General features: G+C 41.7%; 1 protein-coding gene and 1 pseudogene across 8 annotated transcripts in view; one reads left to right on the top strand and one right to left on the bottom strand.

The window, feature by feature from the left end:
• Positions 1–11,972, top strand: part of LOC139373325 (sodium bicarbonate cotransporter 3-like) — a 54,707-nt gene extending 42,735 nt beyond the window's left edge. For 3 of the 8 annotated variants that reach the window (XM_071113717.1, XM_071113722.1, XM_071113716.1), the window contains 14 exons: positions 1,258–1,391; positions 2,091–2,336; positions 2,535–2,640; positions 2,719–2,880; positions 3,268–3,381; positions 6,146–6,307; positions 6,549–6,674; positions 7,008–7,133; positions 7,367–7,435; positions 7,657–7,830; positions 7,950–8,087; positions 8,263–8,372; positions 9,106–9,216; positions 10,028–10,361. In XM_071113717.1, coding sequence (XP_070969818.1) covers positions 1,258–1,391; positions 2,091–2,336; positions 2,535–2,640; positions 2,719–2,880; positions 3,268–3,381; positions 6,146–6,307; positions 6,549–6,674; positions 7,008–7,133; positions 7,367–7,435; positions 7,657–7,830; positions 7,950–8,087; positions 8,263–8,372; positions 9,106–9,216; positions 10,028–10,112 — 1,863 coding nt within the window. In that variant the 3' untranslated portion in view covers positions 10,113–10,361. Of the gene's footprint in view, positions 1–1,257; positions 1,392–2,090; positions 2,337–2,534; positions 2,641–2,718; positions 2,881–3,267; positions 3,382–6,145; positions 6,308–6,548; positions 6,675–7,007; positions 7,134–7,366; positions 7,436–7,656; positions 7,831–7,949; positions 8,088–8,262; positions 8,373–8,563; positions 8,616–9,105; positions 9,217–10,027 lie in introns of all 8 variants that reach the window. The other 5 variants (XM_071113721.1, XM_071113719.1, XR_011627561.1 and 2 more) reach the window with 4 other exon arrangements.
• Positions 11,973–14,176: 2,204 nt separating this feature from the next.
• LOC139372296 (protein C-mannosyl-transferase DPY19L1-like) lies at positions 14,177–23,408 on the bottom strand (annotated as a pseudogene).
• Positions 23,409–23,777: the final 369 nt, after the last annotated feature.

The raw sequence follows: 23,777 nt of genomic DNA, 5'->3' as shown, positions 1-23,777 counted from the left end.
ATGTCGATATGGGACTCGTTTTACTGTGGATATACTGTAGATACTTTTGTACCTGTTTCCCCCAGCATCTTCACAAGGTCCTTTGCTGTTGTTCTGGGATTGATTTGCACTTTTCGCACCAAAGTACATTCATCTCTAGGAGACAGAACGTGTCTCCTTCCTGAGCGGTATGACAGCTGCGTTGTCCCATGGTGTTTATACTTGCGTACTATTGTTGGTACAGATGAACGTGGTACCTTCAGGTGTATGGATATTGCTCCCAAGGATGAACTAGACTTGTGGAGGTCTACAATTTGTTTTCTGAGGTCTTGGCTGATTTCTTTTGATTTTCCCATGATGTCAAGTAAAGAGGCACTGAGTTTGAAGGTAGGCCTTGAAATACATCCACAGGTACACCTCCAATAGGCTAATTGACATCATTTGAGTCAATCAGAAGCTTCTTAAGCCATGACATAATTTTCTGGAATTTTCCAAGCTGTTTAAAGGCACAGTCAACTTACTATATGTAAACTTCTGACCCACTGGAATTGTGATACAGTGAAATAATCTGTCTGTTAACAATTGTTGGAAAAATGACTTGTCATGCACAAAGTAGATGTCCTAACAGACTTGCCAAAACTATAGTTTGTTAATGATACATTTGTGGAGTGGTTGAAAAACAAGTTTTAATGACTCCAACCTAAGTGCATGTAAACTTCCGAATTCAACTGTTTCTGCCAGTCACTTAGCTGCTTGGTGAAACAGGTTTACAGCAAGGTCTTACCCTATTTGTTTATCACTAAAAGCATATAGGATGCATATCACTATAAGCAAATAGTAGGTGCTTAGATGGTGTCCCTCTTCCTCATTGCGAGCTACTCTATATACTGTCTCTGTGCTTTGATCCTGACAATGACTTACACACACACACCCTACAGTGACCCTAGATGTCTTTATTAGGAGGGAGACTGTTGGCATAGCGAGCGTCAGCGCGCCGGGGTGTGTGATGTGTCTGAGTAAACTGACCAGATGACGAGTGGCGGAGGGATATTACAATTGGCAGGCCGACGTGGTGAAAAAAGCAGAGAAGTTTATCTAGGAAGTCTGATGCTAGGCGGTCTGGAATGTCAGTTTTAAACATATGTATTATGTTATGTGGGGTGTTCTGTTCGCTTTGCCTCTTTTCCCCTTAGTCTCCCAGTCTGTCTAGTTCCTCTATGTATTTACCCCCTCGTCATCCTCCCCTTTTCCCTCCCTCTTTTCCTTCTCTTGCTACAGAGTGCCATAGAGTCTCTGTTTGGGGCGTCCCTCACAGGAGTGGCTTTCTCTCTGTTTGCGGGGCAGCCCCTCACTATCCTGGGCAGCACGGGGCCTGTCCTGGTTTTCGAGAAGATCCTCTTTAAGTTCTGCAAGTGAGTGCTACACCGATCCTGGTTACACTTATTCGCACTGTGACCTTCTGGCGGTAGCAACCTGCAAGGACAAGTTCCCTACTGACATTTTGGGATTTCTCATTTGTTTCTCAGTAACTCCCTGAGTTTTATATACTGTACATGTACAGTAAGTTACAAGGCCTGGAGTTTTTTCTGGTCAAGTCACATGGTCAGGAAAAACTTTGGGCCCTAACTAGGTTTTAGAGAAGTTGGGACAGACTCAAGGTCATTATTGATGAATCCTCAATCATTTCATAAGGCATAGTCCGAGTGATTGCGCCTCCCCTACAATTGTCATAAACGCTATGCTTTAAGCTTACTGCTTCCAGTCCCTAATAAGATATGGATGTGAAAATAAATACACTGAAAACACCCAAAGTACATCATCTATACAGCTAAAATCTGCAGACAATGCCATGTAAAAAGAAGTTGACATTGAGGTTAAATAAAGTGTGATTTCTCAATTTACCTAATTTTGCTAACCATTACTTTAGACAAAATCAAGACATTCATATTTTTGTAATGTTTTTAAAATTTTAAATCTTACATTTTGAATTTGAGCAAATTCTAAATTTGCCATTAATCACAAAATCTTGCTAGTTAACTCAAATACATTTTTAAATCGTTTGACAGCCCTAATATTGAGTCTTGATCTTAATTACCGTACTATCCACCCAGGGACTACGGCCTGTCCTACCTGTCTCTGAGGACCAGCATCGGCCTGTGGACGGCCTTCCTCTGCCTGGTCCTGGTGGCCACAGACGCTAGCTCCCTGGTCTGTTACATCACCCGCTTCACAGAGGAGGCCTTCGCCGCGCTCATCTGCATCATCTTCATCTACGAGGCCCTGGAGAAGCTCTTCCAGCTGGGGGAACACTACCCCGTCAACATGCACAACGAGCTGGACAACCTCACACTCTACTCGTGAGTCAGGGTCAGAGAGCCTCGATGGAGGGCAAAAGACACGAGAAGTGGGCACTGCCATTTTTCCGCTTTCTTCAGGCAATGTATCTTTTCTATTTGGATTTCTGTGTTTTAGATGTTACCACTGACTATAAAAGGGGAGCTTATGGTTTTGTGCTATTTATGATGGGGAGTGTAAGATTTATTCTCTTGTCTCAGGTGTCAGTGTTCTCCACCGGCCAACGCCTCTGCTCAGGTCTTGCAGACGTGGAACGAGACAGGACACACACCAGACTCTATCTCCTGGAACAGCCTCAACGTATCGGTTAGTCAGAGGACACACACACTGCAAAAACATCTGTTGAGCCTGTGTATTTCTCTGACCCTTTACACTCTTTGCCAGATGTGTAACCTGCTCCATGGAGAGTTTGCTGGTCCTGCCTGTGGTCACCACGGCCCCTACATCCCAGATGTCCTCTTCTGGTCCATCATCCTCTTTTTCACCACCTTCTTCCTCTCCTCTTTTCTCAAGGAGATCAAGACCGAGCGATACTTCCCTACAAAGGTGTGTTATTCACTTGGGAGCATGGTGTGTGTGTGTGTGTGTGTGTGTGTGTGTGTGTGTGTGTGTGTGTGTGTGTGTGTGTGTGTGTGTGTGTGTGTGTGTGTGTGTGTGTGTGTGTGTGTGTGTGTGTGTGTGTGTGTGTGTGTGTGTGTGTGTGTGTGTGTGTGCGTTCATCTAAAATGTAAATGTGTGAACTGGTAAGTTTTATTGTGCTGCATCAATATTCACAATTAACTTCAAGGTCTTCACATTCTTCCCACACAATATGTTCCACATTTAGCTATTACTGTTAGCTACTGTGTAGGTGTTCCCACTGAGTGAATTTTAATGACTTTGTTTTTTACACGTTACCATGATTATGTATTGTGGTTAATATGGGTTGTGCAGGTGCGCTCCACCATCAGTGACTTTGCCGTGTTTCTGACCATTATGATCATGGTGCTGGTGGACTATCTAATGGGCATCCCCTCTCCTAAACTCAACGTACCCGACCGCTTTGAGGTAGGACCCCCTTGACTTATTCCACATTTTGTTGTTACGGCCTGAATTAAAAATGGATGAAGTATTTTTTTTTAATCTCATCCACCTACACACAATACCCCATAATGACAAAGTGAAAAAAAAAACATTTTTTTGTGCAGAAATATTTAATTTACATAAGTATTCACACCCCTGAGTCAATACATATTAGAATCACCTTTGACAGCAATTACAGCTGTGAGTCTTTCTGGTTAAGTCTATAAGAGCTTTGCACACCTTGATTGTACAACATTTGCCCATTATTCTTTAAAAAACTTCTTCAACCTCAACTTGGTTGTTGATCATTGCTAAACAACCATTTTCAAGTCTTGCCATAGATTTTGAAGTAGATTTAAGTCAACTGTAACTCGGTCACTCAGGAACATTCACTGTTTTCTTGGTAAGCAGTCTAGTGTCGATTTGGCCTTGTGTTTTAGGTTATTGTCCTGCTGAAAGGTGAATTCATCTCCCAGTGTCCGGTGGAATGCAGACTGAACCAGGTTTTCCTCAAGGATTTTGCCTGTGCTTAGCTCTATTTCATAATTTTTTTTATCCTGAAAAACTTAACAATTATGATTCTGCCACCACTATGCTTTAAAGTTGTGAGAGTGGTGTTCGGTAATATGTTTGGGGCAAATCCAACACAAAACTTTCTATTCAGGACAAAAAGGAATTGCTTTGCCACATGTTTTGCAGTACTACTTTAGTGCCTTGTTACAAACAATATGCATCTTTTGGAATATTTTTGTTCTGTACAGGCCTCTTTACACTCTGTCAATTGCGATAGTATTGTGGAGTAGCTACAATGTTGTTGATCCATCATCAGTTTTCTCTTATCACAGCCTCATGGTGAAATGGTTTCCTTCCGCACCAGCAACTGAGTTAGGAAGGATGCCTAACTTTTTTGGTTACTACATGATTACATATGTGTTATTTCATAGTTTTGATGTCTTCACTATTATTCTACAATGTAGAAAATATTAAAAATAAAGAAAAATGCTGGAATGAGTAGGTGTGTCCAAACCTTTGACTGGTAGTGTATATACACTACATGGCCACTGTGTGTGTCCACAATCAGCTCCTTCGTTTTGATGACATTGAGGGAGAGGTTATTTTCCTGGCATCGCTACGCCAGGGCCCTCACCTTACCCCTGTTAGCTGTCTTGTCGTTGTTGGTAATCAGGCCTACTACTGTTGTGTCATCTGCAAACTTGATGATTGAGTTGGAGGCCTGCTTGGCCACACAGTCATGGGTGAGTACAGGAGGGGGCTGAGCACGCACCCTTGTGGGGCCCCAGTGTTGAGAATCAGCATAGCACAGGTGTTGTTGCCTACCTTCACCACCTGGGGGAAGCCGTCAGGAAGTCCAGGACCCAGTTGCACAGGGTGGGGTACAGACCCAGGGCTTAAGGATGAACTTGGAGGGTACTATGGTATTGAAGGCTGAGCTGTAGTCAATGAACAGCATTCTTACATGGGTATTCCTCATGTCCAGATGGGATAGAGCAGTGTGCAGTGCCAATGGCGATTGCATCATCTGTGGATTTTTTGCTGCGGTATGCAAATTGCAGTGGATCTAGGGTGTCTGGTAATGTGAAGGTGAATTGATCCTTAACTAGCCTCTCAAGCACTTCATGCTGACAAAAGTGAGTGCTACAGGGCGATAGTATTTACTTTCAGTTACCTTCGCTTTTTGGGGTACAGGAACAATCTTGAATCAAGTGGGGACAGCAGACTGGGATAGGGAGAGATTGAACATACTGTAAACACTCCAGCCAGCTGGTCTGCGCGTGCTATGAGGACGCGGCTAGGGATGCCGTCTGGCCCGGCAGCCTTGCAAGGGTTTTACTCACGTCGGCCACAAAGAACGAGAGCTCACAGTCCTCAGGAGCGGCCCATGTCAGAGGCACTGTGTTATCCTCAAAGCAGGTAAAGAAGGTGTTTAGCTTGACCGGAAGCAAAACATTGGTGTCCGCGACATGATTGGTTTTCCCTTCATAATCCGTGAATGTCTGGAGTCCATAACACACACGTCTCGTGTCTGAGCCGTTGAATTGCGACTCCACTTTGTCTCTGTACTTACGTTTTGCCTGTTTGATTGCCTTACGGAGGACATAACTGGACTGTTTGTATTGGACCATATTCCCAGTCTCCTTGCCCTGGTTAAATGCAGTGGTTTGCACTTTCAGTTTTGCGCGAATGCTGCCATCTATCCACGGTTTCTGGTTTGTATAGGTTTTAATCGTCACAGTGGGAACAACATCCCCTATACACTTCCTGATGAACTTTGTCATCGTGTCAGTGTAAACGTCAATGCTATTCTCATAAGCACATACAAAAACACACACAATCAAAACCACACACACCACAACTGCTGCTGGACTTCTTTTTAATATTCCACAAAACACTTTGCTCTCCATATCCCACTTCCCTGGCACACTTGTAAATATCCTAATGCAAATCTGTTTGAGTGATTCCCTTATGTTTTATACTTCTGCTAAAATGTTATTCAATTTGTGTTCCGTTGAGCTTCTATTCTATTAATTTATGTTTATTACTTTATTTTTCTATTATTGTTATTGCATTGTCCAGAGTTGAACCTGCAAGCATTTAATTGTACTGTGTTCCTGTGCATATGACCAATATACTTGAACTTGCACTTACAAGCTCTTGCTAGCGAACACTATACCCTGACTGCAAGCCAGTAGCTTCAGTTTAAAAGCTAACTCTATGCTCTGGTCTACAGCCTACCTCCAAGCATCGCGGCTGGCTGATCTCCCCGCTGGGCCTCAACCCCTGGTGGACCCTGCTGGTGGCGGCGCTGCCCGCTCTGCTCTGCACCATCCTCATCTTCATGGACCAGCAGATCACCGCCGTCATCATCAACCGCAAGGAGCACAAGCTCAAAGTGAGCAAGCACTGGTTCATGGCATAGACGTCCGTAGTCTACAGACTCCATTTCCACTGTCAAGGTGGAACAGAAACATGTTTACAGAGATGTTGTTCTGTCACCTCGTTCTGCCCATTATATTATCATTCACTGTGTTGAATGTAGCAATTGTTTTCAATTCGGTGGTCCAGCTATACTAAAATGGCTTTTTATCCTCTTCTTTACCCCCCTCGTTTCCCCCCTCTTCTCCGTCATGTAGAAAGGCTGTGGCTACCATCTGGACCTGCTGGTGGTGGCGGTAATGCTGGGGGTTTGCTCCATCATGGGCCTGCCCTGGTTCGTAGCCGCCACCGTGCTCTCCATCTCCCACGTCAACAGCCTCAAGGTTGGCAAGTCTTTGTTTAGTCTTTGTTTATGTCAGTGGTGTCAAACTCAATTCCTTTTTTTGCTCCTCCCTTTTACGCGATTGATCAATTCAGGTCGTCGATTAGTTAGGAACTGCCTTCCCCTGGTTGTCAAGGTTTTAACCGGACACAAATGGAAATAACAAATAAATGAATAACACTCGGCCCTCCAGGGGTTAACTAAGGAATTAAGTTTGACAACTCTGGTCTAAGTGAGTTATGGATTTGTTATTTGTGTTAATGTACAAGTCTGGGGGAACAAATGTGTTTCTCTGAGTATAATAAATATGAATCTAATGTAATCAAATCTAAAGGTGGAGTCGGGCTGCTCGGCCCCAGGAGAACAGCCCAAGTTCCTGGGCATCAGAGAGCAGAGAGTCACCGGCTTCATGATCTTTGTCCTCATGGGCTGCTCTGTCTTCATGACCTCCGCACTCAAGGTGACAGCTCTTTGGGTTTCAGAGAAGTGTTTTATTAATAATCCATCTTTATTTTCACAAGACAATGGGACACCAATGCCATGACAGGCAATGTGAATGATAAGCAGTTTGACTGTTATACAGTATGTTCACCTTACAGTTGAAACAAGTGTCATGTCATTTTTTAAAGGCAGTTTATATCCCATGTATTATTTATTATATACTGTATGTTCAACTTCTGCCCCACCCTCCAGTTCATTCCTATGCCAGTGCTATACGGAGTCTTCCTCTACATGGGAGTCTCTTCACTCAAAGGCATTCAAGTGAGATTATATTAAATGACATGATTGATTGAAGATATGATCAGTGTTTTTTTCTTCTTTAAAAGTAAAGCAATGCCTTGTCTGTAATGATGAGCTTACTCCTTTGTAATTAATCTCTCTTTTATCAAGAAAAACATCATCACATTTAAACTCAAAGAGCGTGTTTCATGACTAAAATATGAAATGAACAATAAACGGGTCTCTCTCTCGCTCTCCCTTAGTTCTTTGACCGTATCAAGTTGTTTGGTATGCCAGCCAAGCACCAGCCTGACCTGATCTACCTGCGCTACGTTCCCCTGTGGAAGGTCCATGTATTCACCCTGGTGCAGCTCACCTGCCTCATACTGCTGTGGGTCATCAAGGCCTCGGCAGCTGCCGTCGTATTCCCAATGATGGTAATACCCATAGAGAGAAATGTGCTATAGCAATACTACAATCATACAATCAAACCTTCTGTATGAGTCTGTGGTCCTTTTGCTCCCTCTCCCTTAAAATATCCTATTTTTGCTTAAAGGTGCTGGCCCTCGTCTTCATTCGGAAGCTTCTCGACTTTTTCTTTACCAAGAGGGAGCTCAGCTATCTGGACGACTTGATGCCCGAGAGCAAGAAGAAGAAAGAGGATGACAAGAAGAAGAAGGAGCGGGAGAAACGGGTAACACACACTAATACTTTTAAAGCCATTAGTTCACTGTCTAGCACGCTAACATGACCTGTCCCCACAGAAATCAAATGACTAGAACGGGCAAAGGGGCTCAGACCTTGGCAATTTACCTGCACCCTCATGGGTACACTCTATTGTAATTCTCTGCGTGTCCCCTTGGTCCCAGGAGGCCCAGGCTTTATTGCTCATAGAAGAACAGGTGGGCGTGAATGCTGTGAAGGTCCATTATGACGGTGGGAACCTGCTCAAGATCCCAGTCAAAACTCTCTCAGGGAGGTGAGTGCTGCCCACCATTCAACCAGTGTACAATACATTATACTGGATAGCTAAATCAAGGACATGCTTTGTCTTTGTATTATATGATTTTGTTATACCATTCACATTTTTCCTCAATCTCTACTGTCTTGGTATTGCATGTAAAGGTAACAGTGATGATGTTAGGTCTGTAACGTGTTTATCTTGAACAGATCGTACAGAATAATCGCTCATACCCTCCCAGTGGATGAAGAGGCGGTAGGGGTGGGTGTCTGATATATCCAGCCCACGTGCTGAGTTTTAACCCTACTCAGTAATATACAGTAACATCAATGAGCGCATGGCCAAAATCGTAACTTGGCTATTTACTATACCTGTAGATGATGCCTTTTTATTGAAAACACACTCCTAGCGTGTTGCGTTTGTGTTTTGGCCGGGATTGTTATGATACATAATGCTACATGGTATCATGGCAAGGTAAAAAGGCTCTAAAACCATGTGAATACTAATGACTAATGTACACATTGATTACGTAGAGAACTCACCGCAGACAATCATTGTCCAAGAGTAACAATTGGCAACAGAGAAATTGTTACACATAAGCCAGTACATATTTTTAGTGCAAGATACAATGACAGGGAACTGGTGCCAAGTAGTCATGTGTGCACTTCAATCTTTTGTTTGTTTACCTTATCCATATGCATGCATCTCTATCTCCCTTCCCCTGTTCTGTCCTGTTCCTCGCTGCATGTAGCTCATGTGACCTCGGCAATGTTAATATCTCTGAGGAAATGGCCAAAAGCGGGGCATGCAAAGCAGTGGCGATGAGCGCCGACTTCGGCCCGTCTATGAAGCGTAGCCGAAGGTAGCTATGCTGAAAATGACTCAGCTGACCGCCGCACCTTCTAAAAATTGAGGAGCTTTTTTCCAGGCACACCTCAGGTCTACTGAAATCTCACTAAGACAAGATCACATTGATAACTCACCCCTTATAGATCAAATAATGATATTATATTCTGTGACTATTCTAATCCAATAAACTAGTCTACTTAATTCTGTGACTAGCCCATTAATTAATAGGTATGACAAGAACAATGCATCCATTCTTATGTAATGAAAGTATTAAGTTATTGCTTTTGCTGTCATAACTTGTGTAATGTTCAGTTGCATGTATGTTGTGACATCTACATTTAGTGTGGATGTTTGCATAAAACAAGACTTGATTTTGTTTTCCTGAATATTGTATTTGCCTACAGATGCATTCATATATTACAATATATATGAATGTATCTTCTAATATATTATATTACATTACAGCATATAAATGCAAAGTGTTCAAGAGGCTTTGCCCTGATGTTCTGACGTCCTGAGGATCTAACACGATGCTGACACATTTAGTGTTTTTACCCCAATTATAATGGTTAACAGCATACTTTAACACATGAGCCCGCCATCTTCAAGTTGAGAGTGTTAACAACTGTCTATACTTAGAGCACGGAATGAGCTTTGAGTTTCATTTCAGCATCTCTGTCTGACATTCTTTCAGACAGCATTGCACTTAAATCAGCAACACATTTCCTGCTCATCCTTTACCCATTGATATTCTGGCCCAGCACAGCACAACCAGCCCGCTGATGCTTCTCTTCCCATCCATCTCTCTCCCTTGTCTCTGGCAGCCAGGAGAAGGTGGCCTGTGTTAGAGTCAATATGGACACCACCGAGGCAGGAGGGCAGAGTTCAGCCTTGGAGACGGCCTTGTGATTGAGGAGACCTTTGTCCTACCACCCTCTAACCCCACAGAGGGCCACTCTGTTACAGTGAGCAAGGTGAGAGGGTGAGCTAGACCTGGAGCAGAGAAGTCAGACTGGTCTCTGGAGAAGCCCTCGGTCAACAGTTGAGCTCCAGTTACCTCCAGTGGTCCAGTGTAGCTCTGGGGATCCCGAGGCCCCCTCAGCACACAGAGGACTAACTTCCTTGCAGTGGAGAGCACATTACTAGGATATAAATAAACCAGACTGACACTGCCCACCGACCCCCACCATTTTGGGTCAAACTCCAATGTGAACCAATTATTTCCCACCCATTGCCACAGCTGCCAAAAGATGGGGCCACCACTGCCACACTGATGCGGAATCTTCTTCGATTGTCATGTATGCGTGAATTTACTTCATTTTAAAAGGTATATTTTCTCATCAAAATTTGAAGCGATATTTTGTAAAAAATAAATAAATTAAGATTCACATCCTGAGACATTCTGGTCTCTGTCAAATGTACTATACACAAACCAGCTACACCAGCTCCAGAAGCATGTCACTCAAGCAATGATTCAGGTTGTTATTTCTGTGATTTCAACAGTGCAAACTGGTTCCATCATGACTAGAAACTGGTGATCTAAACTGTTGCAAACCAAAAGAAGAATGTAGACATTCAAGCATCTATACCCCATAATCTTTCTTGGTTGTGAAACATTGACAGAAAGGTTGGAGTGGCAACCTCTTTTTACTGCCCTTGTACTGTATCCGTACTGTATACTCTGCAAGTTGCATTTTCAGTATTGATATCGCTGCTCAGATCAAGTTGTTCAGCAATTTTTTTTGTCACTGTTGTGCTGTTTTAGTGGAATTGTGTGCTTTTTATGTTTTAATGGACAATTTAAAAAAATACTAATTTAAGGATAAGGAAGTGATGATATGAATATTACAATAAGCACTTTAGATTTGTTTGCCAGTAGGAATTAGTGCACAGGCCTGAATTGAGTTAAAAACATTGAATCTGAAGATCCACAAAACTGTTGCTGAAATGTCTAGAAAAAGCAACGACTCAGGAATCTACATGATTTCTGATTGTGGAAAGTTCTTTACTCTCATTTGTCTCACTACTCATACCGTATTTCAATAGAATAGCCTATTTCTCTTATTGTTGGGACAATTCTTTTTGATAAACAGGAAAAAAAATACATCTAAATTACTGTGCCGTTCAGTTTTCTTCTAATAGCAATGAACGTTATTCTGTGCAGTAAAACTGTATTGTACAACTTATGCTGCACATGTTTTAATACTTGTCACATGTAAAAAGTAAGTTCAGTATTACAGACATTTACAAAAAATGAGCCGTAAAATGTATTGCAATTATATATTTCTAATTTGCTTAGCACACATGCTCCTGATTTAGCAATAATAGACGAGTGATGTGAGTACAATGCGATGTGTGGAGTGATGGTTCTATTGAGCTGTCTAGGGGGAGTTTGTCAAACCCCATCCACTTTGTGTGTCTGCTCTATTGACTATGTTAGTGTGTCGCTGATTATACAGACAATAGCTTATGTGCCTTGTGAATGCTCTTTGTGTCTTTTAGTCATACTGTAATCAAACTTTTCAGGTAGTACATACACAAACACACAGCAGTAATGATCTGAATGTTTTTGTGAAAATCATATCCTCTTCAACCAAACCGGCAAACTGAACTGATTAATAAGTTACAAATATTAACTCATTAGTACTTCATTGTGCCCATTTTCTGTCAAGATATATACTGTATGTTTCTATGTCACAGATGTAGTGTTTGTTCACAAATAGGAAGAACTGTAATGTACAGTAATCAAATAGATTGTTTTATGCAATATCAGTGAATGTGCACCGAATTATTGCAACTTTAATATCACTGGTGAAAATGACAGAATTCTGACACATTTCTCCAAACCTTTTTTTTTTTTAACAAAACAATAATTTCAGTTTGATTCAGAATTCAGATAAAATGTTGGCTATTTCAAGTATGCCATTTAGCAGACGGTTTTTCCCAAAGCAACTTAGTCATGCGGGCATACATTTTACATTTGAGTGGTCCAGGGAATCGAACCCACCACCCTGGCGTTACAAGCACCATGCTCTACCAACTGAGCTCCAAAGGACCACTTTAGGACCATATACAGTGGGGCAAAAAAGTATTTAGTCAGCCACCAAGTGTGCAAGTTCTCCCACTTAAAAATATGAGGCCTGTAATTTTCATCATAGGTACACTTCAACTATGACAGACAAAATGAGAAAAAATCCAGAAAATCACATTGTAGGGTTAATTAATTTATTTGCAAATTATGGTGGAAAATAAGTATTTGGTCACCTACAAACAAGCAAGATTTCTGGCTCTCACAGACCTGTAACTTCTTCTTTAAGAGGCTCCTCTGTCCTCCACACATTACCTGTATTAATGGCACCTGTTTGAACTTGTTATCAGTATAAAAGACACCTGTCCACAACCTCAAACAGTCACACTCCAAACTCCACTATGGCCAAGACCAAAGAGCTGTCAAAGGACACCAGAAACAAAATTGTAGACCTGCACCAGATTGGGAAGACTGAATCTGCAATAGGTAAGCAGCTTGGTTTGAAGAAATCAACTGTGGGAGCAATTATTAGGAAATGGAAGACATACAATACCACTGATAATCTCCCTCTATCTGTGGCTCCACGCAAGATCTCACCCCGTGGGGTCAAAATGATCACAAAAATGGTGAGCAAAATACCAGAACCACATAGGGGGACCTAGTGAATGACCTGCAGAGAGCTGGGACCAAAGTAACAAAGCCTACCATCAGTAACACACTACGCAGCCAGGGACTCAAATCCTGCAGTGCCAGACATGTCCCCCTGATTAAGCCAGTACATGTCCAGGCCCGTCTGAAGTTTGCTAGAGAGCATTTGGATGATCCAGAAGAAGATTGGGAGAATGTCATATGGTCAGATGGTAAAAACTCAACTCGTCGTGTTTGGAGGACAAAGAATGCTGAGTTGCATCCAAAGAACACCATATCTACTGTGAAACATGGGGGTGGAAACATCATGCTTTGGGGCTGTTTTTCTGCAAAGGGACCAGGACGACTGATCCGTGTAAAGGAAAGAATGAATGGGGCCATGTATCGTGAGATTTTGAGTGAAAACCTCCTTCCAATCAGCAAGGGCATTGAAGATGAAACGTGGCTGGGTCTTTCAGCATGACAATGATCCCAAACACACCGCCCGGGCAACGAAGGAGTGGCTTCGTAAGAAGCATTTCAAGGTCCTGGAGTGGCCTAGCCAGTCTCCAGATCTCAACCCCATAGAAAATCTTTGGAGGAAGTTGAAAGTCCATGTTGCCCAGCAACAGCCCCAAAACATCACTGCTCTAGAGGAGATCTGCATGGAGGAATGGGCCAAAATACCAGCAACAGTGTGTGAAAACCTTGTGAAGACTTAGAGAAAACGTTTGACCTCTGTCAATGCCAACAAAGGGTATATAACAAAGTATTGAGATAAACTTTTGTTATTGACCAAATACTCTTTTCCACCATAATTTGCAAATACATTCATTAAAAATCCTACAATGTGATTTTCTGGATTTTTTTTTCTCATTTTGTCTGTCATAGTTGGTGTACCTATGATGAAAATTACAGGCCTCTCTCATCTTTTAAAGTGGGAGAACCTGCACACTTGGTGGCTGACTAAATACTTTTTTGCCCCACTATTACACTGACCTCACTACTGCTGTCAGTCAAGCACAGAAAATCCTCCTGTCATGTTATTGAATACCATAACATAGGACGTAAAGAAAAAAAAAAAAGTTTTTTACTTTGCTGATAGAAAGCAATAAAAAGTGTGTAAAATGTCTTATTTCTCTCTCCATATTTAACTCAGGTGCAATTCACACCATCAGCATGTGAAAGTACACAGTGCACAATACGCAGAGCTTTTTAAGGTGTTCAAGAGAAATGCGTTGTCCTGTAGAGAAAAAAAAAGACACACTATTGAAATTGCACATGTTTAATCAAAATGATGTCCCTATATTACAAGGTCCTATTTGGCATCTTTGGGGATTTTCAGCACCTTGTAGACTTTATTCTCGAACATTGTGGTGAAGTGAGGTCGGGAGTCGATGGATAGGAGGGTACATAGCGGCAACTTTCCTCTGTTCTCCTGATCCTCCACGTCCCAGATCTCAGGCATGCTGCAGCCTGGCCTGTGAAGTATAGCACAGTTAGATTGGAATCCGAGATTGAGAGAACATAGGGCTTACTACAGGGCTTTGTTCATTTGGCACCAAAAGGAAGGAAACAGACTGAAACGGGGAGGGAAAGTGGCTAATAAGAAACCTGTTTTAATTTTCTATTGCAAAATGTTTTATGCTTTATAATACCACCATGTTTACCTGGAGCGTCGGTTACACCAGGAGTCCTCCAGGATGAAATAGTCTGCCTGCAGCTGCATCAGATTCCTCTTCACCTCCTTGGCCGGATTACGGCTTGTACATGGTGTACACCAACTTGGTTCTTTCCCTGTGGAAATATGTTAGACGTAACTTACTGACAAACACAACGGGTGGTGTCTCATCAGATATTGTTGCAAAGTATAACCCATAGGGGAATTGTAGCAGTCTTACTTCTGCCAAGTGTCCTCGTAGTGGGGATGATTCACGATGGCTCTACCAGTGGACAGTTTCACACTCGCCATGGTTGGCATGGAGCCAGCAAACACAGCATCTTGGAACACACACAATTTAATTTCCCTTTTTGCAGCGCATTCCTTGTATCCCTCAATACATTTTTTGCATTACAAAAAGTACACTAATTCAGATCTATCCTAGATAGTAATGCATCTACAGAGCTTAGCAGCAACTGAACTAGCTCGGCCTACAACTGTATGCCCACTAATCTCATGCCCCTGAAAAGCACACGCTAGGAATAAGTCCTAATGTGACATGACTCACTGGGCATGGTGTTGGCATTGATCCACTCCAGGAGCTGCTCCTGAGGCAGGTTGCTGAAGTCTCCTACGATTCCTCGCTGGCTCTGGAAGTTGGCCACGCCCTGGATGGCCATGATGGACAGGATGCCAAACACAGTGATGTGGGACTTGAAGTGCTCCCCTATCCAGCCAAACAACTGCGGAGCATTGGAGAACATGTATACCGGCAGATCAATGAAGACCCAGCGTAGATCATTTATCAGGCAGTCTTTATTAGAAATCCATTCACAAGGACATTTGATTTGGGGGATGTTTTTCATTATTATGTGCTCTGACTGCCTGGCATAACCCTAATGCTGGTGGAGTACAAATAAGAGATTCATTTGTTTCATTGCACTAGCCATCTGTCCACTCTTTACGCTAGATCAGCATGGCTTCTATAGCTGGTATGATGGAAGTCAATTAAGGAAAATGGAAAGTGATCCATGTGATTTCTATTGTCTCTCCATGCCTGTCTGTTTGTCTCTGTCAGTGTCTTGTCTACAGACGTCTCACCTGTCTAGAGCAGCTCAGGGAGGCCATGAGGCACATCAGCGGGGCTAGGAAGAGTTTGATTCTCATGACCAAGATCGCCAGCACGGCAAAGGCCACCAGCTGCAGACTATGGTACACCATCTGACACACACAACCACACAAGGGCAGGGAAACACAGTGGAAGTTATGAGCGCTGTAATGATTCATGAGTCATTGTGCCTTCAAAGAAAACAGCTGCTAATATGGGCTGTGATGTTGTTTTGAAAGTGAAAATAAGTAGCTAAGTTGGCTTACCTCCCCATTAGCAAACTGTGCCATCCTAAAATATGATAGAAAATGTTTGCATGAGGAAGCTATCAGAGATCTGTAGGTGGCGCTAGTGTCCAGCGAATATAATACTTAATGCTACTTGTTGGATTGGAAGACTTACTGCTCAGTGTCAATATCGACGTCTTCTTTAGAGTCAACTCTTTCGCGCCTAAGAGATCTCCAGACTTCTTTAATTGCCTTCAAAGGAATTATTTATAATACTACAATATACACTCAAATGGACTTAAATGAGCTGCAATGTCAAAATCGAGAATAATGTGTCTCACCTTTCCAGAAATGATGGCTACAATAACTATGTTTACCGGGAGTATCAATGTCTTAACGTATCCCAACAAAGTCTGGAAACAGAATACAGCATAAGAAAAGCACTTAGGCAAAAAAATAAAAATAAACAACCAAATAGTAGTGTCAAAAGTAAGCTCGGAGGCAGCACTGATGAAATTAAACCTACCTCCAGCTCCATAAAGTCGAACTCTGCAGCACAGGTGTACATCAACGTGTGGAAATCCTTGTAGTTGGTCAACTTGGATCTGATCAAGTTGCCAATGTGAGCCTGTGGGAAATATAGAGAAACACACAGTGAGGTTAAAGTCATACAGACATTCACACCTTCATATGGAAGCATTTGAAACAGGAATTGACATTAAATGAGTAGACTCCATCAGTGAAAGAAAAAGGAAGGAGAAATACATTGTGGGGAACTTCATGGGTCACTCATAGCCCACGTTAAGATCATGCTGAACAGACTTTCATCTAAGAACTTACATCATTGGACGCTCCGAGGATGAATGACATGAAGAATTTGAGAAGCACAGTGGAGGTAAACCAGGCAATACCTTGAACAAACTGAGGATTTAGAGAGGAAAAAGTTAACATTCAAAACCTGTTATATGTTGCAATGTGCCACTAAATAATGCTGTGTAATTGCATGTTACGATTGGGGGTAGAGTGGAGACCCTTGGGATGGTATAATACCATGGGAATTCAATATATTTCTCTTAAAGTCATGGAAAAATGGCAAATTCTGAGGAACGTAGTTTCACCAATTAACCCCAGCATGTAACTAAATAACTAACATTATTATACACAAATTATTCAAATAGGATTTCATACAATTGTGACGATTCCAAGTTTGCAGACTCTTGTGATATCGTCTCTCAGTGCGATGATGGCCTGGAAAACACCACCATACAGGTATGAGGAGTGACAGAATGACACTTGTGTATTCAGGCATTTCAGTCTATTTCCCAGTCAACTCACCCAGCCAGCAACCAGGGAAGAAATGTAAAAAGATGTCAAAAGTTCCAATTTCCCAAACAGCATGACAAAGCAGATGGCAAATGAAGCCTGAACGGAGAAATAAATAAATAACTTTTGTTCAGCAAATCAAAATACAGTGATTCATCATCATAGCATAATTGATGAACATTGTTCATGTTGGAACTGTTCTATCACCAATTTCACAACCATAGCGGATGCTAGTATGTTTCTAAGCCTTAAACCTGTGACGATCATGTCTAAATATCAATTCAGTAGTAATACTTACCAAATGCACAACAAGTAGTGATTTCATCTTGGAAGTGGAGATAGCCCATAAAATAACAGGCAAACAGGCATGCAATCTGAAGAGGCAGACAACATAGGCATTTCAATTCATTGTCACTGTTATTGTACAGCTAAGGAGCTTCAGTACAATAACATAATCTTTTACGATGACTGGTACATCCACAGGAACGTTACCAGGCTATTTTCCAGGCATGCATTTTTACCTCGGTGTGTGGATTTATTTACCTGAGTTAGCAAAACAAACTGGGCAAATGGCCAAGGAAGAAGGAACAACACATTACAAGCACCAAGAGCTACTAGGGATCTTCTTTCATGTTTGGAACGCCTACAAAATTATACAAAGACAACAGTATTATTTGCATTTATACATTTTCAGTGACATACACTGGGTGTACAAAACATTAGGAACAACTGCTCTTTCCATGACATGACTGACCAGGTGAACTCAGGTGAAAGCTATGATCCCTTGTTAAATCCACTTCAATTAGTTTAGATGAAGGGGAGGAGACAGGTTAAAGAAGGATTTTTAAGCTTTGAGACAATTTAGACATGGATTGTGTATATGTGCCATTCAGAGGGCGAATGGGCAAGACAAAATATTTAAGTGCCTTTGAACAGGGTATGGTAGTAGGTGCCAGGCACACCGGTTTGAGGGTGTCAAGAACTGCAACGATGCTGGGTTTTTCACACCCAACAGTTTCCTGTGTTTTATCAAGAATGGTCCACCACCCAAAGGACATCCAGCCAACTTGACATAACTGTGGATTGGAGTGAATTTGTGCCAGCATCCCTGTGGAACGCTTCCGACACCATGTATAGTCCATGCCCCGATGAATTGAGACTGTTCTGAGGGCAAAAAAGGGTGCAGCTCAATATTAGGAAGGTGTTCCTAATGTTTTGTACACTAATATATATAAATGTGTCTCAGTTATAAAACACAGATAGGACTTTGAAAAGAGTGGTGAAACCCAAGATGATGGTAAATGGTTTAGTTCAAAGGCATGTAAACTGAATATACCTGAGAATGCGTGTTAACAGCAGCATCTGCAGGACAAAGAAGGGATAGGAGAAGCTCTCCCTCAGCGGTGGAGTCCACATGACCCGAGTGCTCTGGAATACATAGCATGAGTTAAGATAGCATTCACCACTAGCCAACCGCCATGATGATCTAAGTTTACATACACTGTATGAAACAATCAAATGACATTCATCTCAAAGAAAACATTAATTGTATAGTGAGGAAACTTTAATATGGATTGCACTATGAGAACACAGCTCCAAACTGCAAAACTCTCACCTCTCCATGGTTGAAGAAGAGACACAGGACAGTGACGACCCCTCCAAACGACTGCCACTGGAAAGAACCCCCCCCCCCCCCACAAAAAAAAAACATCAGATTGTCTCCTAGAGTGGCAAGGGGCACTAAAACAGCATGGATACCCAAGATGATGGTTTTATGGTATACCATAGTGATAAACTAGCCTGGGTACCAGTCTATTTGTGCCATCATGCAAATCCTTGTCATGGCTTACATGACAGCATGGAGTACGCAACAAAACAAACAGATCTGGGACCAGGCTAGTGAGAAACCAACAACAGTAAGAACTCATTACCTTAGGTAAGTCCCGTAGATGTAGAACAGGCTCATCATTACCCCATTAAGCAGGAAGACACAGGAGACATAGAAGTAGGCTGCATCCCCCATGCCTAAAAGTGGGAGAAAATTATATTCTCAGTGTCAATTTACTGTGCCTCCCAGTCCTGACAGTGTGGCACACTATATTACTACAAGACACTATTTACAATGCATAGTAGGGTTGGGCGGTTTCCAGATGTTCAAACCGCCATACCGTTTCTGTACATTACCGGTGTATACAGTATTATTGGAAGTGCACACAAGGGGTGCTATAAGAAATGTTAAATAACAATTTAGCCAACAGGGATCTTGATCCAGGAGGGGATTTAATGTCTCTAGTCTGGGTACCAGTCTTTTTAGCTAACATTCTACTTCTTGCTAGTGGTATGGATGATCGATTCCTCGAATCCTTGCCCGTCGACTCCCGGTGTCGACCCCCATTTCTGGGTGTCAAGTTTCGATTCCGCTAAGAATCGACTTCAGAGATTCAGTATTTTTACAATGGAGGAACTAGTTGCTGTCGTCTACTTCGAGAACAAACTCTTGCATCTTTCACAGCAAAGAAAGACAGAGCTAGCGATATAGCGGTATAACTCAATAACTAATTCACCATTTGTCACAGAAACAAACTAGGTATGATTTATTCTATAAATGTCTAGCATACTTTTACGACCTTTGTTTTGAGGACAAATTCCAGTTTTGATTTGATAGAGGGCATGTAGTCTATCAAATTTTTATTTCTATCAAATCAAAACTGGAATCTTTCCTCAAAACAAAGGTTGTAAAAGTATGCTAGACATTTATAGAATAAATCATTTCAATTTTTATGTTTCTGTGCGAATCAATTAATTATTTATTGATTGATTTTTACAATTTTAAAATGGCTTTTGGCGAATGTCTGTTGAATGTCCAAATGTGTGAATATAAAACCAACTTTGCCTTGGTCGCAGGCAGGCAGACAGACTGTCAGAACCATGCACATAGCAAGATACAGATGACCATAATATAGCTTATTTCTTGTATATCAATGCCTCGTAAATTCACCAAAAGTATATTAAAGTATATATTAGGCTATCAATGACTATGGCTAAGCTATTCTTCATAGTGCCAGTGAACTGAAATTGAACATCTCCAAATGCATCAGTTTAATTAGGTGCAATAAAAAGTATTGTGTCTATAGTTTATTTAATGAAACCCTGGCTGACTGTTGATGTCCTAGGCCAAGGCTCTCCAACCTTGTTCCTGGAGAGCTACCGTCCTGTAGTTTTTCACTCAAACCGCAGTTGTAACTAACTAGACTCAGTTGATAAACTATCTAATTATTGAATCAGACGCACTAGATTAGGGTTGGAGTGAACCTACAGAAAGGTAGCTCTCCACGAACAGGGTCGGAGAACTCTGTCCCAGGCAATAGATCTCAAAGCAGGTCGTCCGTGCAAAACTTTTGGGAAATGGCAAGTTCACTTTCTCATCCATAAACACATCTCAAGTGCAAATATGGTTCAGCAGCTTAATTATTGTGATCACATTTCATCAATTTAAATATTATGGGAACATCTATACATTTGGCAGCCAAGCACGAGTTATCAGTGTACCTACCCTATGACGTTAAAATATCTTCACGCCTACACTAAAAACCTCCAGGCTTCCGTCATAAGAGTAAATTATATTTGAAACATTTCGGAATTACAGGGGGGGAAATGTATCTTGTGTGAATCGTCCTCTGGAATAACGCACATGCTTGGATAATAATTACAAAACCAACGTCTCTAGTAATACCCATCCGAATAGGACTATAACATGGCAAAGAATAGGTTAATCAGCGTAGTGCGTTGTGTCATCCCATGTCGTGTGATCCATCAAGACTGCACACAGCAGAGAAATCACTGAAATATTCTAGTTCCTACACATCAACTATATTCAAACAAAATAGGCCTTTTATGGGCTAAGTAGATGACCAAATGGGCAGCATCATGCTCATGTCAGTCCCCTAGAACGCAAATGTAGCCTTCCTGGTGGGACTCTGCAGTAGTGAAATGATGTATACCTGTGCACATTCGTTTCAGCGTGGTTTTTTCCCCCGGAGTCGACTCCAACCGCAGGAGACGGAGTCGCACAAGAGTTGACTACTTTTCAACTCCAGCCACAGGAGTCAGAGTCGTGCATGACTACTCCTTGCTACTCCATGTCATTGCCAAAGAGGCAATATCAACGTTCAATATGCAGCTGGATTGATGGTGGAGTTGCTCATTAGTTGTTGGAAATATTTTCCATGACAACATGAATTAGACTTATTACAAATTCAAAAAACAAACATTTAGCTGTTAGCTAGGCAAGTTGTTGTATTTTGAGGCTTAGCAAAGAGGTTTTGTGGTTGGAATTGCAGTACATATTTAGTTTGAGAATTTAGAGGTGAGCTAGCAACTTTTGACAGACTGGTTTCCTCTGGACAAACAAAAAATGGTTGCTTAGCAACCGGATACCAACATGTTCTGTGGAGAACAAACGTGAGAGTTCCAATATTTTGATTATCTTTGTGATTGGAAGATAGCTGTGAGGGTTATCGAATCAGGATCATTAACTCTGTTCTCCTCGAGCTCATTAATGATGTAATGTTCATATTTGACGATGGCAGAAAGGCCAGTCTCTTTTCAAATGACAAGGAGTGGAATGTTAGCTAAAGAGACTGTACTCAGCAAGGCACTCAGGCTAGAATGTCTCTGCTGTAACCAAGAAGCTAGGTATTAACATCTAGCCAATTAGCTAGCAAGTTAGCAAACCAAATGCAAAGCTGGAGCCCTGCGCTGGATATAATTTATTTGACACATCCTAGATTCCTTATAGTTAGGTGGGGTAGCCCCCAACCCCAAAATCATACGTTCGGTATTTTGAAATATACTGTATCGCCCAAGCCTAACGCAGTTATTTTCAAGGAGTAGTTGTACCTTCACAGCTCTCTACTGGATTCAGTCCATCTGCTCTGTTGACATTCCAACATGCCTTGGTGGGGATTCCAAAGAAGTCCATGGTGCCAGTGTAAATCCTGAACAGGCTGCCAAGGAAAACTTATCAACAGAGAGGGGATCACTGGAATAAACACTCTGTAACGAAGAAACAGAAGAACAATACAATGTTTTTGAGATCCACTGCACTGCACAATTAAATGATCGCCATTGTTTATTTTTTGTCTTTATTTGGTGAAATAAATAAATGTTTGCACTTGCATATTTATAAAATGCAAAAATCTTGCTTGCAAAATAATGACATAGTTCCAGCTCCTGTAGTACCTCTGGGTACAGATTGAACCTCTTCAGAGCATTGATAACAAGAGGATACTCAGAGAACCTGTCGTTCATGATCAGGTGGAGACCATGCAAAAAGGATGGCGCGTTGATGAAGACCTTGAAATAGGAATAATACAGACCCTGCCAAATAAAACCAACATGTGAGTGAACTGGATGCTGAAATTGCAGATGAGACTATTTTTGTACCAATGTGTCCACTTCTTCAATAACACAGGATGTCAAATCTAAAGCCCCCTTGGAATGGCAAATGTGTGAAGCAGTGAAGGACAGGAGGGATATGTTTCAATTGGTCCATCTCAACATTTCTCTTACCATTTCTTTTTCAATCGAAGATAGGTGTGAAAAGTGTTTGTCATTTTCAAAGAGGTTTGTTAGATGAGCCCTAAACAAAGTGTTAGACATGACATCAGCAAGGGGAAGTGTCTGTCTGTCAGACTGAATGACTTGACTGAATGAAGTATAGGCCTAATCCTTTAGACTAATGACGTCCACATTTCTACATCTGGCCAACATTTGTAGGTTATAACAACATACAGTACCTGGATAGGGAACTTACCAATGTAGAAGTCCAGCCAAGACAGCTGTCAAAAAGATGTACACAGGTTTGTCATCAAAAAATGAATGCTCAGTCATAGGCTGATGAATAACGTTAACTATTACGTTCATTAATAGATGAGGCAACTATTGAAACTTACCAATAATGACTGTGATTCCAATGTTCATAAAATACCGCACAGTTATGCCTACTTTATCTCGAATAAAAGCAGTCAGACCCGTCAGAAACGCCATCTTCGGTTTGCAAAACGCAGAGAGAAACACATTTTCGTGCTTGTCGTTTGTTGACATGAAGAGCAAATGCAACGCGTTTACCCTTTCCATCATTTGGGATGTCTTTGGTTGAGTTGAACAATTCCTCGTCACTTTCAGGGCAAAACTGGGCCTGGTCGCCTGACCGGCGAGTCTTCATAGCCATGTCCGAGAATGCCTCAAAATATGACATAAGTGGTAGATACACCAGGTAGGAACTCGTTTGAGTATTTTCAAATTGTTATTTTCTTTGTCAAAAGTTAAAGAAAATTAGCTAACGTTAGTTTGCTAAATGCCATTTTTCTGGCCACTCAAGCTCAAAGGACGCACCGCAATTGAACTAGCAACCATGGAAACCCAGGATCAGCATTCTTCTAAAACGGTTCTGCTGCGCAGTCATTTATGAATGCGTATTAAAAACATTAGCTAATATTCGTCTGGGTTGAAAGGGTCGCGTATCACGTGGTTCTGAATCACTAGTCAAAGGGAACGCGTACCACACTTGTGGCATACCACATTCACCATATGGTGTGAT

This window comes from Oncorhynchus clarkii, chromosome 18 (genome assembly GCF_045791955.1).
Source record: "Oncorhynchus clarkii lewisi isolate Uvic-CL-2024 chromosome 18, UVic_Ocla_1.0, whole genome shotgun sequence".
Taxonomy (NCBI): domain Eukaryota; kingdom Metazoa; phylum Chordata; class Actinopteri; order Salmoniformes; family Salmonidae; genus Oncorhynchus; species Oncorhynchus clarkii.
The sequence above is the reverse complement of the archived record's forward strand: the minus strand, read 5'-3'. Positions and strand labels throughout refer to the sequence as shown.